At 41.8% G+C, this 13,953-nt stretch overlaps 1 protein-coding gene across 1 annotated transcript in view; it reads right to left on the bottom strand.

The window, feature by feature from the left end:
- Positions 1-13,953, bottom strand: part of LOC124805536 (lutropin-choriogonadotropic hormone receptor-like) — a 650,587-nt gene that overhangs the window by 175,999 nt on the left and 460,635 nt on the right. The window contains exon 8 of the mRNA XM_047266105.1: positions 11,648-11,791. Coding sequence (XP_047122061.1) covers positions 11,648-11,791 — 144 coding nt within the window. The remainder of the gene's footprint in view (positions 1-11,647; positions 11,792-13,953) is intronic.

The following is a 13,953-nucleotide window of genomic DNA, read 5'->3' as shown; positions in this document are numbered from 1 at the left end:
CATAAGTTATTACTGGTAGTATACATTGGTCCAATATAGATTTCTTCAGCTCAACCGACACCTTAGATTTCAAAATTGAAGAGTGCTTCCCATAAGCTTGTCAGCCCAATTTAATTCATCGTAATATTCCTGGTTTAAAGTCTCCTTTCATGTTTATCAGTTTACCCAGCTAGATATATTCTGTGACTTTTTGGGAGTTGTGTACTTCCAACTGATATACTTCCCCCAGGTGTCCATTAATTGATCATTATCTTGGTTTTATCAGAGTTCATTTTTAGTTAAATTGATAACTCTAATGTAAATATTGTAAATTGCTGGGTAATATTCAAGGAAACTTTAATTTTAATGTAGCAACGACGAAATGGCATTAGCTGAGCCGTTGTTTATATTTGCGTATTAATAATCTCCGTCGCGGAAGCGGAGCAGTTTGAGTGATGAAAGAGTGCGAAAGTGTTTGTTGGGCGCTTCTGCAGTCGCAGTGTGCAGCTATGATCGCGCCAGTGTAGGCGCAACTAATTCGTTAACCCGCGAATATTGAGAGCACGGAAGGAGTGGATAGGCGGAGGAAGCAGCAATTCTAACTATTGCCTGCCTCATAGTAATCCGTGGCTCTGGAGACGACCCGTGGATCTCAATCAGCAGTAGTAACAGTAGCGGCTCAGCATTCTCGTCGGCTACATTCTTCATCGTCCACCCAGCTACAACGTAATACGGTTAAGTGACATATTTTGTAGAGGCATCACACAGAGGCATTTCTTTGGCAAAGTATGACTAACTTGAATAATAACGTGCAACAGTTAAAACTTGTAGGGCACCTGTGTTATCATTGTCCGCAGACATTATTACCAAACAGAGTCCCCTTCCTTTCTATGAAATCACCGAGTGTCATCAAAATATGAAAACTGATTCATTATTTACTGACAGTTTTGTTTATTTGTTAACGACCAGTTTCAGTCTCATTTTTCTGCCTCAGTAACTGTTCATTCTTGTATTGCATAACAGAGACTTAACTAATTTGCAGTTTTGAGTAGGAACTTCATTCACTTAGAGTAACGTCAAGTTTCACTGGCAAAACTAATAAATATAGATACAATACAAATAAAGAGTGAGCAATTTAATTTATTCTGTATTCAGCTTAGCGACTTCTTCTGGCTTTGTAATATTTTATTGTTGTTATATTAAAAATAAAAACAATTTCTCGTTTGCTTAAAGTGAATTCAATTCAATTTTTTAGTAATCAAACGTAAATTGCTTGCCTTTTTCTAAGTTTTGCATTACGTTACACTGGCGTTACTGAAACTAATTTTTACGCAACAAAGTGTTAGTTACATGTATTTGACCAGTGACTTCTTTTAACCTTACGTTCAAAATATAGTATTTCAGAATAACTAACTGCAAACTCAGTGCTTTCTGATTCATTTATTTTCTCGTGAACTGTTGTGTTGCGGAAAGCGTGACGACCTTGTGTTGCCACACCAGTGATTATTTGCTAACATTTCTTTGCCATTACCTTTCTCATGATTGTGGAGATTCATTAGCCTGGTGTGCTGGCGGCCTTTTAATTACCCCTTTTCAGCTAATCAGTACTTTACGTATTATCAATATATTTTGTATTACAAATATTACGTAGTACCCTTTTTCCCGTATGTGGTTCGTGAGCGATTGCACCAAATTTCCACTCATTTCAGAACTATCATCAGTATTTAGAGTAGGTTTTGAATAGATCCTTCTTTCGGAAGGGTGTGCTGTACACTTTCCTCCTACTAACTGATATTATTTTCCTTCCGTGGTTTTTGCGCGGTTTCCTACACCCAGTTAGATCACTACCGGGCTGGTAGCCACGTTCCGCCTCAGTTACGCGATTTTCAAAAGTTTGTAAGACCAGATAACTGTTGTAGTATTTCGACGATGACAAGTCATTCCGGCATGTCGGACATTTTGTGACATTTCACCTTAGCTCATGATAACGACTATAAAACTGAAATCACGATGGTGTGAAAAACCGGTAGGAAACTGCTCCTGTCGGTGAAAAGGGGAATATTTAGTTCCTTAAAAGGCTCTGACAGAAAAGTGGAAAGTCAGCTACCTCAAACCTGGTTCGATCTTCCTTAGCGAAAAATTTAACATGCAAACTTATTACCATTCTTTTCACAGCACATTCTAAATAGGGCAGTGAAATAAAACAGCCAAATGTCGACTCGCCTCCCCCCCCCCCCCCCCCCCGCACCCTCCACCACACAAACCGGCGACTGGATGACATGCAGGTTTCTCACGTTCGCTCCCACTCCTTTATTTACAGCGTATCACACTACCACTATCTCCTGCATCACTTAAAGTGTCTCTTTCTGTCATTTTTTCCTACTGCCGCTGCCTCCAGCATACCTTGGCAACTCAAAAATTCTAGGAAGGTCAACTACTTATTTTTTCTCCAATAATCTTGAGTTTAAAATTCCAGTCCAAAATGCGCCCTCCCTATACATATGTGTTAAAGTTTGCCGGTCTGTTCTTTTTCTTTTCTACTGTCCCGCCTCTGTCTTGCACCCACTTCTGTACCTGCATCCATCACTTATTCTCCTTTACGACCATTGTCTCTCACTGACAATCACTATTTCCTCTCTATTTGGCTGCTAATTCTATTGTCTTCAACCGTATCTCTTTCCCTTTCACCGCCACTTTTTCCCCCTATCAATGTCTCCTGTCTCTTTTTGTCCTACTATCACTGTCCCCTCTCCCTTCCACTGTTACTGCCTCTCAGCTGCTGTCTTTCAGAACAAAAAAGCGCGAATATGTTCGCATGCCAAAATTTTTGAGTGAGGAAAACCGAATGAGAATCGAGGCAGCAGGTTCGTAACTTTTCTGTTAGAGTTTTTTAAAGAGGAGCATATTTCGCTTTTTGTCCTCAGACAGGATGATTTGTTTTCCCCGCTACTTCAGAGTGCGCTGATCATAGAAAAAATATTCTACGGGTCGGTGAAATTTTGACTCTTTACTTATATACTCCGACACATTTATATACTGCGACTCATATAAACAACAAATAAGTACGCACAATGTAAGGTTAACTCAAAATCGTTTACATTATATTTTTTCTGGATACTTTACTCATCAAAAAAGCCCCAGCATATGATTTCTGTATCACGAAGTATAGTATCAAACGCCGAAAATTACATAAAAGGATACGTCCAGAAAACATTCGCACATTTTAACATGGGATAACATTAAACGCAGACATTTGGGGTAGACTAATTCCGTCCAGTGGAGAATGGATGGTAACAGGAATGTCATCCACTCATCCTCTAATACTGCCAAATACAATATTAACATGCAGGATAAAGACCAGGAAAAAGAACTAAAGAACAGTAGTCTAAGCGATACGCGACTACAATTGGTATGAGCTTCATTTGTTTTCTAAATATTGTAGAAATAAACGGAGAAAAGTTCATAAAATGAGATTCAGTATTTACATCAGAAAACTGTAGCTTACCTACGGTATCAAGAGTATAACAAGCTATGTTGTAGCAAAAGTAGTCATGAGCCTCTACGTCTTTAGGCAACGGAATGTAAAATACGAGGTTCGGGGCGAACAGGAGAACACTCAGGCCAAACGCAAGCCTATGGACAGAGCTCTGGCGTATATAATGGATTAATGTGGTTTACAAAATTTTCACATCCACACACGCGGGTAAAAACTTGCGGACAATGGAATTGTGGTTGAGGAATCCGTAATCAAAAATACTGAAGCAGTTAATCAAATTTATCGAGGAGATAATTGTGGAGATAAATGTCGTTTTCGTTCGTCACTGCTCTGGAGCACTGGGTTGAACACTGAAGGGAATTAATACTTCTATAAAGTGTTGAATGTGATGTACCTTGAGAAAACAAGAAAATGCCGCAATTCACGAAGATCACATTTGGCTTTGAACCATGAGAATGTATTCCGAGTTTAGCGACATGGTAGAACTGGCGTATTGCTTTCTGGAATTTCAACCACCACTGTGGTCGATACCTTCGAAGATTTGTAGCTATTTATGGACATTCAGATCAGCATGCTGCAATGCTAGAATTGCTCCAAACTGTGAATTTGGCTTATAAATCTGCTTAAAGGGCTGGAATTTGGAATTTCAAGGGGATATATGATATGGGGATGGATAGTCTACATAAATCGAAGCAAGATTCTGTCAAAGAGCGGTATAAATCACAGAGAGTAGAGGAAGGTAGACAAAGATCTGTTTGCATAGATGATGATCTAAAATAATTTCCGAGCCTAGGTATGTGCTAAAACTGCGAGCTATTGTTATCTGTAGCAGAAATGAAGACAGTGGGGAAAATATCATTTGCTCCTGACCAATGAAAGTCATAATAATGTGTGACAATTTTTGTTTTCACTGTTTTAGGCTAAAACGTAGGTTTAAACAACGAGAACATGCAGCAGCGTTCACACAGATGTGACATACCTCCTAATATCGTGTCGGACATCCTTCTGCTGAGCCTAGTTCAGCAACTCCACATGGCATGGACTCACTAAGTCCTTGAAGTCCCCTGAAGAAAAATTGATCCATGCTGCCTCTATAGCCGTCCATAATTGCGAAAGTGTTTCCAGTGTAGGATTTTGTGCACGAACTGACCTCTAGATTATGTCCATAGATGTTCGATGGGATTCATAATGGGCGATGTGGGTGGTCCAACCATTCGTGTTAGTTTAATAATTGGCACAGGATACTGACAGTTTGTTTATTATTTTTCTACATCTACATCCACATCATCACATTCAAGTGCCTGGCAGAGGGTCATCGAAACTCCTTCACAATCCTCTATTATTCCAATCTCGTATAGCGCGCGGAAAGAATGAACACCTATATCTTTCCGTACGAGCTCTGATTTCCCTTATTTTATCGTGGTGATCGTTCCTCCCTTTGTAGATCGGTGTCAACAAAGTATTTTATCATTCGGAGGAGAAAGGTGGTGATTGGAATTTCGTGAGAAGATTCCGTCGCAACTAAAACGCCTTTCTTTTAATGATTTCCAGCCCAAATCCTGTATCATTTCTGTGACACTCTGTCCCATATTTCGCGATAATACAAATCGTGCAGCCTTTCTTTGAACTTTTTCGATGTACTCCGTCAGTCCTATATGGTAAGGATCCCACATCGCGCAGTAGTATTCTAAAAGAGGACGGACAAGCGTAGTGCAGACAGTGTCCGTAATAGGTCTGTTACATTTTCTAAGTGCCCTGCCAATAAAACGCAGGCTTTGGTTACCCTTCCCCACAACATTTTCTAGGTGTTCCTTCCAATTTAAGTTGTTCGTAATTGTAATACCTAGGTATTTAGTTGAATTTATGGCTTTTAGATTAGACTGATCTTTCGTCTAACCGAAGTTTAACGAGTTGCTTTTAGCACTCATATGGACACCCTCACACTTTTCGTTATTTAGGGTCAACTGCCACTTTTCGCACCATTCAGATATTTCTTCTAAATTGTTTTGCAGTTTGTTTTGATCTTCTGATGACATTATTAGCCGATAAACGACAGCGTCATCTGCAAACAACCGAAGACGGCTGCTCAGATTGTCTCCCAAATCTTTTATATAGATAAGGAACAGCAAAGGGCCTATAACACTACCTTTGGGAACGCCAGGAATCACTTCTGTTTTACTCGATGACTTTCCGTCAAATACTACGAACTGTGACCTCTCTGACAGGAAATCACAAATCCAGTCACGTAACTGAGACGATATTGCATAAGCACGCAATTTCGCTACGAGCCGCTTTTGTGGTACAGTGTCAAAAGCCTTCCGGAAATCCCAGGAATACGGAATCGATCTGAAATTCCTGGTCAATAGCACTCAACACTTCATGTGAATAAAGAGCTAGTTGTGTTTCACAGGAACGATGTTTTCTAAACCCTTGTTGACTGTGTGTCAATAGACGGTTTTCTTCTAGGTAGTTCATAATCTTCGAACACAATATATGTTCTACAATCCTGCTGCATATCGACGTTAACGATATGGGCCTGGTCCAGAAGACTTGCTTTTATTAAGTGATTGAAGTTGCTTCACTACTCCAAGGATATTTACTTCTACGTTACTCATGTTGGCAGCTGTTCTCAATTCGAATTCTGGAATATTTACTTCGTCTTCTTTTGTGAAGGCATTTCGGAAGGCTGTGTTTAGCAACTCTGCTTTGACAGCACTGTCTTCGATAGTATCTCCATTGCTATCGCGCAGAAAAGGCTTTGATTGTTTCTTGCCGCTAACATGCATCCCACACGACCAGAGCCTCTTTGGATTTTCTGCCACGTTTAGATACAAAGTTTTGTTGTGGAAACTTATAGGCATCTCGCATTGAACTCCGCGCTAAATTTCGAGTTTCTGTAAAAGATCGCCAATCTTGGGGATTTTGCGTCTGTTTAAATTTGACATGCTTGTTTTGTTGTTCTGCAACAGTGTTCTAACCCGTTTTGTGTACCAAGGAGGGTCACCTCCGCCGTTCGAGTTTCTGTAAAAGATCGCCAATCTTGGGAATTTTGCGTCTGTTTAAATTTGACATGTTTGTTTTGTTGTTCTGCAACAGTGTTCTAATCAGTTTTGTGTACCAAGGAGGGTCATCTCCGTCGTTTGTTAAGTTATTTGGTATAAATCTCTCAATTGCTGCCGATACTATTTCTTTGAATTTAAACCACAGATGGTCTACATTCATATTATTAATTTGTGATGAGTGGAGAAAGTCTCTCAGGAAGGCGTCAAATGAAATTTTATCTGCTTTTTTGAATAGGTACATTTTCCGGTTATTTTTCTTCGATTCTAAAGGAACAGATAATTTTCTAAAATTTGAAAAATGAGAATGTTCGATGACATCCCCTCTACGAAATATTACACCAGTAATCAAGGGTTCTCATAGACTGAAACCGGGACTCATCTGACCAGGGCACGGTTTTCAAATCGTCTGTGGTCCAACAGATACACTCACGACCCAAGGAGAAGTGCTGCAGGTGACGTCAAGCTGTTGGCAAAGGCACTCGTCTACTGCCATATCACAACAGCGCCGTATTTCGCCGCAGTGTCCTGACGGATACGTTCGTCGTACGTCTCACATTGATTTCTAAGATTATTTCACGCTGTGTTGCTTGTCTGTTGTCACTAGCAACTCTTCGCAAACGCCGCTGTTCTCTGTCGTTAAAAAAGCTGTCGAGCCCTGCGTTGTCCGCGGTGAGAGGTGATGACTGAAATTTGGTATTTGCGCTGCGCTCTTGATACTGTCAATTTTGGAATATTGAATTCCGTCTACATCCGAAATGAAAAGTCCCTTGTATCTAGCTGCAACTACCATTCCCCGTCCAAAGTCTGTTAATTCTCGTCATACGACCATAGCCACGTCAAAAAACCTTTTACGTGAATCCCCTGAGTACAAATGATAGCTCCGCCAATGCACTCCCCTTTTATGCCTTGTGTACGCGAAAATACCGCCGTATGTATACGTGCTTATCGATATCCTATGACTTTTGTCATCTGAGTGTTTTTCCGCATCGCTTGTACTTTTATGAATAGCTGCAAGCAGTGTCTTGTTAAGTGCTGGCCGGATAGTTGAAGAGGAGCATAATATCGTGAGGTGTAAACCTTGGGCCATAGTTCCCAATCTCTCCTCTGGACACTCATTCGGGAGGACGACGGTTCAATCCCGCGTCCGGCCATCCTGATTTAGGTTTTCCGTGATTTCCCTAAATCGCTCCAGGCAAATGCCGGGATGGTTCCTTTCAAAGGGCACGGCCGACTTCCTTCCCCGTTCTTCCCTAATCCGATGAGACTGATGACCAAGCTGTCTGGTCTCCTTCCCCGAAATAACCAACCAACCAATCTCTCCTCTGATTTCAAGCCTGATCCTGTGTGAACATTTTGATCTCTGCGCATCTGCTACACACAACACTTCCGATTAACTACCTTACTTACGCTGCTGTTGGTCTACTCACAGAAATTTTTAAAGTTTTGTCATATACTGCACCTAGCAGAGAAATATTCACTGCCCTTGAAAACCGTAGCAAAGGTCCAAAGGACCTGTCTGTCTTTTGATAACAACATTTTACAATTTATTCGTAAACTATTCCTTATGATATTTCCTTTTATAATACCGTAATTGTCCGCTGTCATATGGCAGAACCGTATTTAAATGCTTGCAGTATTTTTCCGCTCTAGTGATGTCCATTTTCTAAATTCATCTTCTATTCGTGGTAGCACTTTAGAAATTCATCTTCAGAAACCTACTCCTGGGTTCAGTACAACACCCGATTCCAAAAGAACAGTTGCGCCTGTGTGATTCCGATATCACTGCTTCTGCGACGTTGTGCAACCTTTCTTTCTGTGTCAGAATTATTTTCCTTCGTCCTCTGTATCTTCACATTTATTGTTTCGTGATTTTCTGGAAGAAAGGAATCATTTACTTTCAATGTGTTTATTCTCATCTGGAATTGTCTCTCGTGTCAATGGAAAATTTCTTGTAGTATTTAATTTGCTTCTGAAGGAAGGACTAAATCACTTACGTACTGGTATGTGCTCCTTCAAACTTTTATACCCATTACCGAATTTGTTATCACGCTTTCATTGTTTCTCTGATACACAGTTTCAGGTGATAACTACAGCACTGCCCAGGCTCTTTCGAATATAACTTTGTCCTACTGTTTCCATTTCCTATAACACAATGTTTCTTTTAGGGTATTCCAGATTATTTGTTGTTTTTCGTACTTCATACACTTCTGGACAAATACTTCGACGCCACGTCGTCGAACGGTTTCTCTGGATCTGCAAACCCTGAGAAATAATCTGTTTTGTTTTTAAACTCTCCTGTCTTCGGATACAAATTTTCAGTTTATAATTTTTTTTTGTCTCTACGTTTACTGAAGACAAACTATCTGTCGATTAGAATATCTTCCGTTTCTTATTCCGTTGTCTATTCTCTATTCTTCTCCTTTATGAGGGTGCGTTATGACAATGTATCCATGAAAGAAGAGACATCACCAGAAACTCGAAACATCTCCTAAGATGCATCGAAGACACATCCATACTCAAAGCTCTTGATTTTCCGCCGAATGGATGATGATCATAATGATTAGTAGGAGAGAGTCTGAGAGAATGGGTTATGGACGCACCTAGAAGGCTATAAGCCGTGACATCGTATCTCAAGGAGAAAAAGTATTGCCAGTGAGTTCTTGGAGCCTTCTGCGACAGCATGCTTGAATAAGATCAACTCAGCTTACAATACGCGTCACTTCGAATAGCTCAAGTTTTCGACGGCTGTCTTCATCATAAAGCCTGGCAGGGGGTTCCGCTTATACAGGGTGTTACAAAAAGGTACGGCCAAACTTTCAGGAAACATTCCTCACACACAAATAAAGAAAAGATGTTATGTGGACATGTGTCCGGAAGCGCTAAATTTCCATGTTAGAGCTCATTTTAGTTTCGTCAGTATGTACTGTGACCGATGGATTGATAGAGGCGGACCAATTCCATGGCCTCCACGCTCTCCTGACCTCAACGCTCTTGACTTTCATTTATGGGGGCCTTTGAAAGCTCTTGTCTACGCAACCCCGGTACCAAATGTAGAGACTCTTCGTACTCGTATTGTGGACGGCTGTGATACAATACGCCATTCTCCAGGGCTGCATCAGCGCATCAGGGATTCCATGCGACGGAGGGTGGATGCATGTATCCTCGCTAACGGAGGACATTTTGAACATTTCCTGTAACAAAGTGCTTGAAGTCATACTTGTACGTTCTGTTGCTGTGTGTTTCCATTCCATGATTAATGTGATTTGAAGAGAAGTAATAAAATGAGCTCTAACATGGAAAGTAAGCGTTTCCAGACACATGTCCACATAACATATTTTCTGTCTTTGTGTGTGAGGAATGTTTCCTGACAGTTTGGCCGTACCTTTTTGTAACACCCTGTATAGGTGCTACCGCAGCGCCTGTAATCGTCCAAAGAGGGGCGAAGTGACGCATACGTGAAGGAGCGAGTTGGGCAGCTCGCAGCAGCTCCGGCCCACCACAGGGCCGATGACGTCATCTGGCGCGAGAGACCGGCTCCAAGTTTGGAACTGCCGCTCCCATCTCCCTAAAAGCATCGAGCATCTGTATTTGCTTCTTTTCGGTATCCAAAGCTCGCCACCAGGCCCAACTATGTGTGGTTTATTCTAATCTCTGTAGCGTCGTTTTTACGGGGATCCCAATATGATGACGCATGAGTCAGACTCTCGGCTTTCCAGGCAATGTTCAGCTACAGCCGAGTTCTGAAGTTTCCTTTGTTTAATATGTCACTTGTGCCTAGTATGACTCTCAGCAATAGTGAGAGCAGTTAGATGTATATAGTTTCTGCCACATGCCCAGGGGATACAGCATACACTGCGCTCTTAGAGCTATGTCGTCTTTGTTGGGGCGTAATATATGATGCATCTCTGAGCTGGAACCTTCATCTCAGTTTATGTCTCTGCAGCACAAATCCTGACATGCTGCTCGTTGCCTCACGGTATGGCAAGAATGCAGTCGGCTTCCCCACTTCGGCCAATTCATGAGGCGTCCTTCGTCAATAGCACCTGAAAATATCTGGAGTATATCCCTCACTGTGACCATTCTCTCTGAACACTTCTCTCAAATGATGCAATTCACACTATAGCTGGTCATCGTCAGAAATAATCTTTGCCTTGTGTACTAACGTGTTCACGACTGCTTTCTTGTTGATAGAGTGGTGAAAACTGTTGGTGTTCAGGTGACTGTCACCTTGCATGGGGTTTCGGTACATAGAATGACGAAGTTGGTCTCTCAACTTCTGCTCCGCTAAAACACCCAAGAAGAGTTGCTTTCCATCTCCCTGCATTTCGACAGTAAACTGAATGTTGGAATGGGCACCTTTTATGTGGGTGACGAATTTCTGCAGTGTATTTTCGCTAGGAGGCCATATGAGAAAATGTGGTCTTCATACCATAGGAAGCAAGATAGACGAAACGTTGCACAGTTCAGAATGTGCTCCTCGAACTGGCCCATGAAGCAGTTCACGGTAGCCGGAGACAGTGAGGATTCCATCGCTGTGAGATCTGTCTTCTCACAATATTCGTCATGGTAAAAGGAGTATGTTTTCGTTACGGCATGACAAAAACCTGACGATCCCAGGTGGAAACGGTTGTATCACTAAATCGAGTGTGTCTTGAAATGGCACATTGGTATAAAGTGACACAAGGGCCAGATTGGTGACTATGTCATTTTGGCCTATCTTCGCTTTCTTGAGTTTCTGCAAGTTAACAATATGGTCTTCACAAAGTCCCTGTTTGGATGCTAACTAACCCACTAGACGTCTTGGGAGTCTGTAGGTGGGCGAACTGATTTGCTGTAATGACAGGCGTATGAGGGACACCTTCCTTTCGTATCTTTCAATCCATAAAGCCTGGAAAGTCTGGTGGCACGTAGCATTTTCTTCACCTCTGTCTGGCATACCAGAGTCTTTTAATAACTTTTCTGTCCATCTAACAATGGCCTTGAAGTAGTGCCAATGTTTGAATTTAAGTCCATCACAAAATTTCGTTATACGAGAAATATTTACAACCAACTATCGTGTTGGAAACTGTAGTTTCTTAGTAGTGCACACAGTAGCGGTTTGAGTACTCACAGCTTTCGCAGTCGCGGCAGGTGGGAGAAGGCGGTGGGCGCGACAGCCACCAGGGGATTTCCCCGCAGCTCCAGTAGTGCCAACCCTGGCGCCTGTTGCAGTACACCACCAGGTATGTATTTGATGCGGTTACCAGAAACTGACCTGAAACAATATTTCGTTGTATGTGTATACATTTTAACAACAAGCCACTACTGACGTCTACATGCCACAATGCATATACACTGACAGAAAAGAAAAGTATACTTATAAAATAGACATACAAAATATGAAGTAGTCTGGGACAGCTATTACTTTGTGAAGATTATTTTCGTGTGTCTCATTTGTAAACCATCTGTTTACTGATTCACATATGTTTCCACATTATGCTTCCATTTCTCTATATTTTTGTCACGTGCACATATGACTAACCTGATCTACTAATGTACTGCTTACCGTTAATTTTCTTCTTAAAAGGTCCATTCTCATAAAACCAGTTTACTTTTCTTTGTGGATACACCAGATAGAATAAGAAACATATTTAAGGTAAGACATTCGAGTAACATCTCGACAGAATAAACTAAAGAGACGACCTTACAAAGTCATAAATTTTTATCCGGTATGACAAAGAAGTCTGGGAAGGCCGAGGAAGAGATGGGCACCTTAACAGGCAGAAGCACAGAAATATAGAAGAAGAAGGTGAAGTACTGAAGTATTTGAACTGTCACAAACGCCGCACGATCGTCTAAACGTGGAATGTCTTTCACGCCCCGTGATAAACGGCGCACACAGTCGGACACAAAGAGAAATATAGTACATCATGAACCCGTAACGGGAACGAGAACCGACCCATAGTATAGTGGCAATAAGGTCCTAAATTTTAAATACACTGACAGAGTTAGAAACTGCTACAGCATGATCGCTGTGATCGGACGTTACCAAATTGATATTCCAGAATTTGGCTGCAGATGGGATATTTTGATTAAAATTTAATGCTTACGTGAGCTTAACTCCACTATTTTCAGTATCTAGAGGGAAAAGCCATTCCTAAATATGAAGAAAGATTTGAAGACTCGATGGCTAACGGGATTGTCTGGCGTTACTGGCACTTTTCAAGTGGAGATCACAACACAGTATGCCAGAGGACGTATGCATGCGACTTACCTCCATCTTTCGTACTTTCACAAAAATAGAACTACTGGCGCGAAGAAAACGTGACCATCTACCGACAAATCGCACGGACAGTTGATTGTTGTGCAATGACTGGAGAACAAATGGTGACTATCTCAGGACGACAGTGTCACAAGAAGAGCAGGCACAAGTCCTTCCACCCCATGGGAACATCGTAGGATCGTTCCACTGATTCTGATGAGTAGACAGATAACACAAGATGAAATTCGGGCAAAGGCTGCAGGAGAAGTGTCACCGAGTCGGAAACAGATCAGCAGAAGGGTGGTTGAGATTTCGACTTGCTATGTGTTGTTTAGCGATGACAGCAACCCACAGTTGACTGAGGTAGAGACAGCTGGAATAACGAGTGGCGACGATGAATGCCGCTCCTGTTGGCGATCTGACACACGTCAACAGACGAGCTGGTGAATGGGGACAGGAAGTCACGATTAGCATGACCCTCACCTCTCTAACTTCAGGGACTATCGTGAAGGGAGAATAGTGAACCCTGTTGTCATGTATTTCGTGGCCAAGGTACCAAATGGCGTAGTCCATGAAAATAACGTGAGCCAAGTCGCAGTTCACACCCAAAACGCCTTGAGGAATGTATGGAATCTTTAATGGTCAGCCCAACCCTATAATTTGTCACCCTTGCAGCATGCCTGGCATACTATGGGAAGACATATCCTTTCATACCAGCCTCCAGGCAGCAATAATCGTGATCTAACGCAATAGGACAGACCGGAGAAAGTTGACGAAAGGGGAAAGATGCCTAACCACGCAGTTTTTTTTTTTTTTTCTAATAGGCTACACCACATTACGTTCCTCACGCCGTTACAGTAAAAACTCCAACAATCGAGACGCTCCCGCCAGTTCGGTGTGTGTTAGTATTTGCTGTCTACATTACCTCTCGCCTTATAATTTTCAAGACGTCCAACATAAGCTTGTGTGGTCTAACAGGTATGATATTTGGTTATTCTTTGCAATACATAACTATCTCAGACAGTATGTATTTCAGAGTCACTGGTTATTCATGTCTTAGTCTTGTTAATCCTACGCCAAGGGACCGATGACCTAGCAGTTTGTTCCCTCCCCCCCCCCCCCTTTCCCCGCCCCCCCATTAAAGCAACCAAATAACCTACGTCAGATTCGATGAC

This window comes from Schistocerca piceifrons, chromosome 7 (assembly GCF_021461385.2).
Source record: "Schistocerca piceifrons isolate TAMUIC-IGC-003096 chromosome 7, iqSchPice1.1, whole genome shotgun sequence".
In the NCBI taxonomy this organism is placed as follows: Eukaryota; Metazoa; Arthropoda; class Insecta; order Orthoptera; family Acrididae; genus Schistocerca; species Schistocerca piceifrons.
Note: the sequence above shows the minus strand (reverse complement) of the source record. Positions and strands in the feature narration are given on the sequence as shown.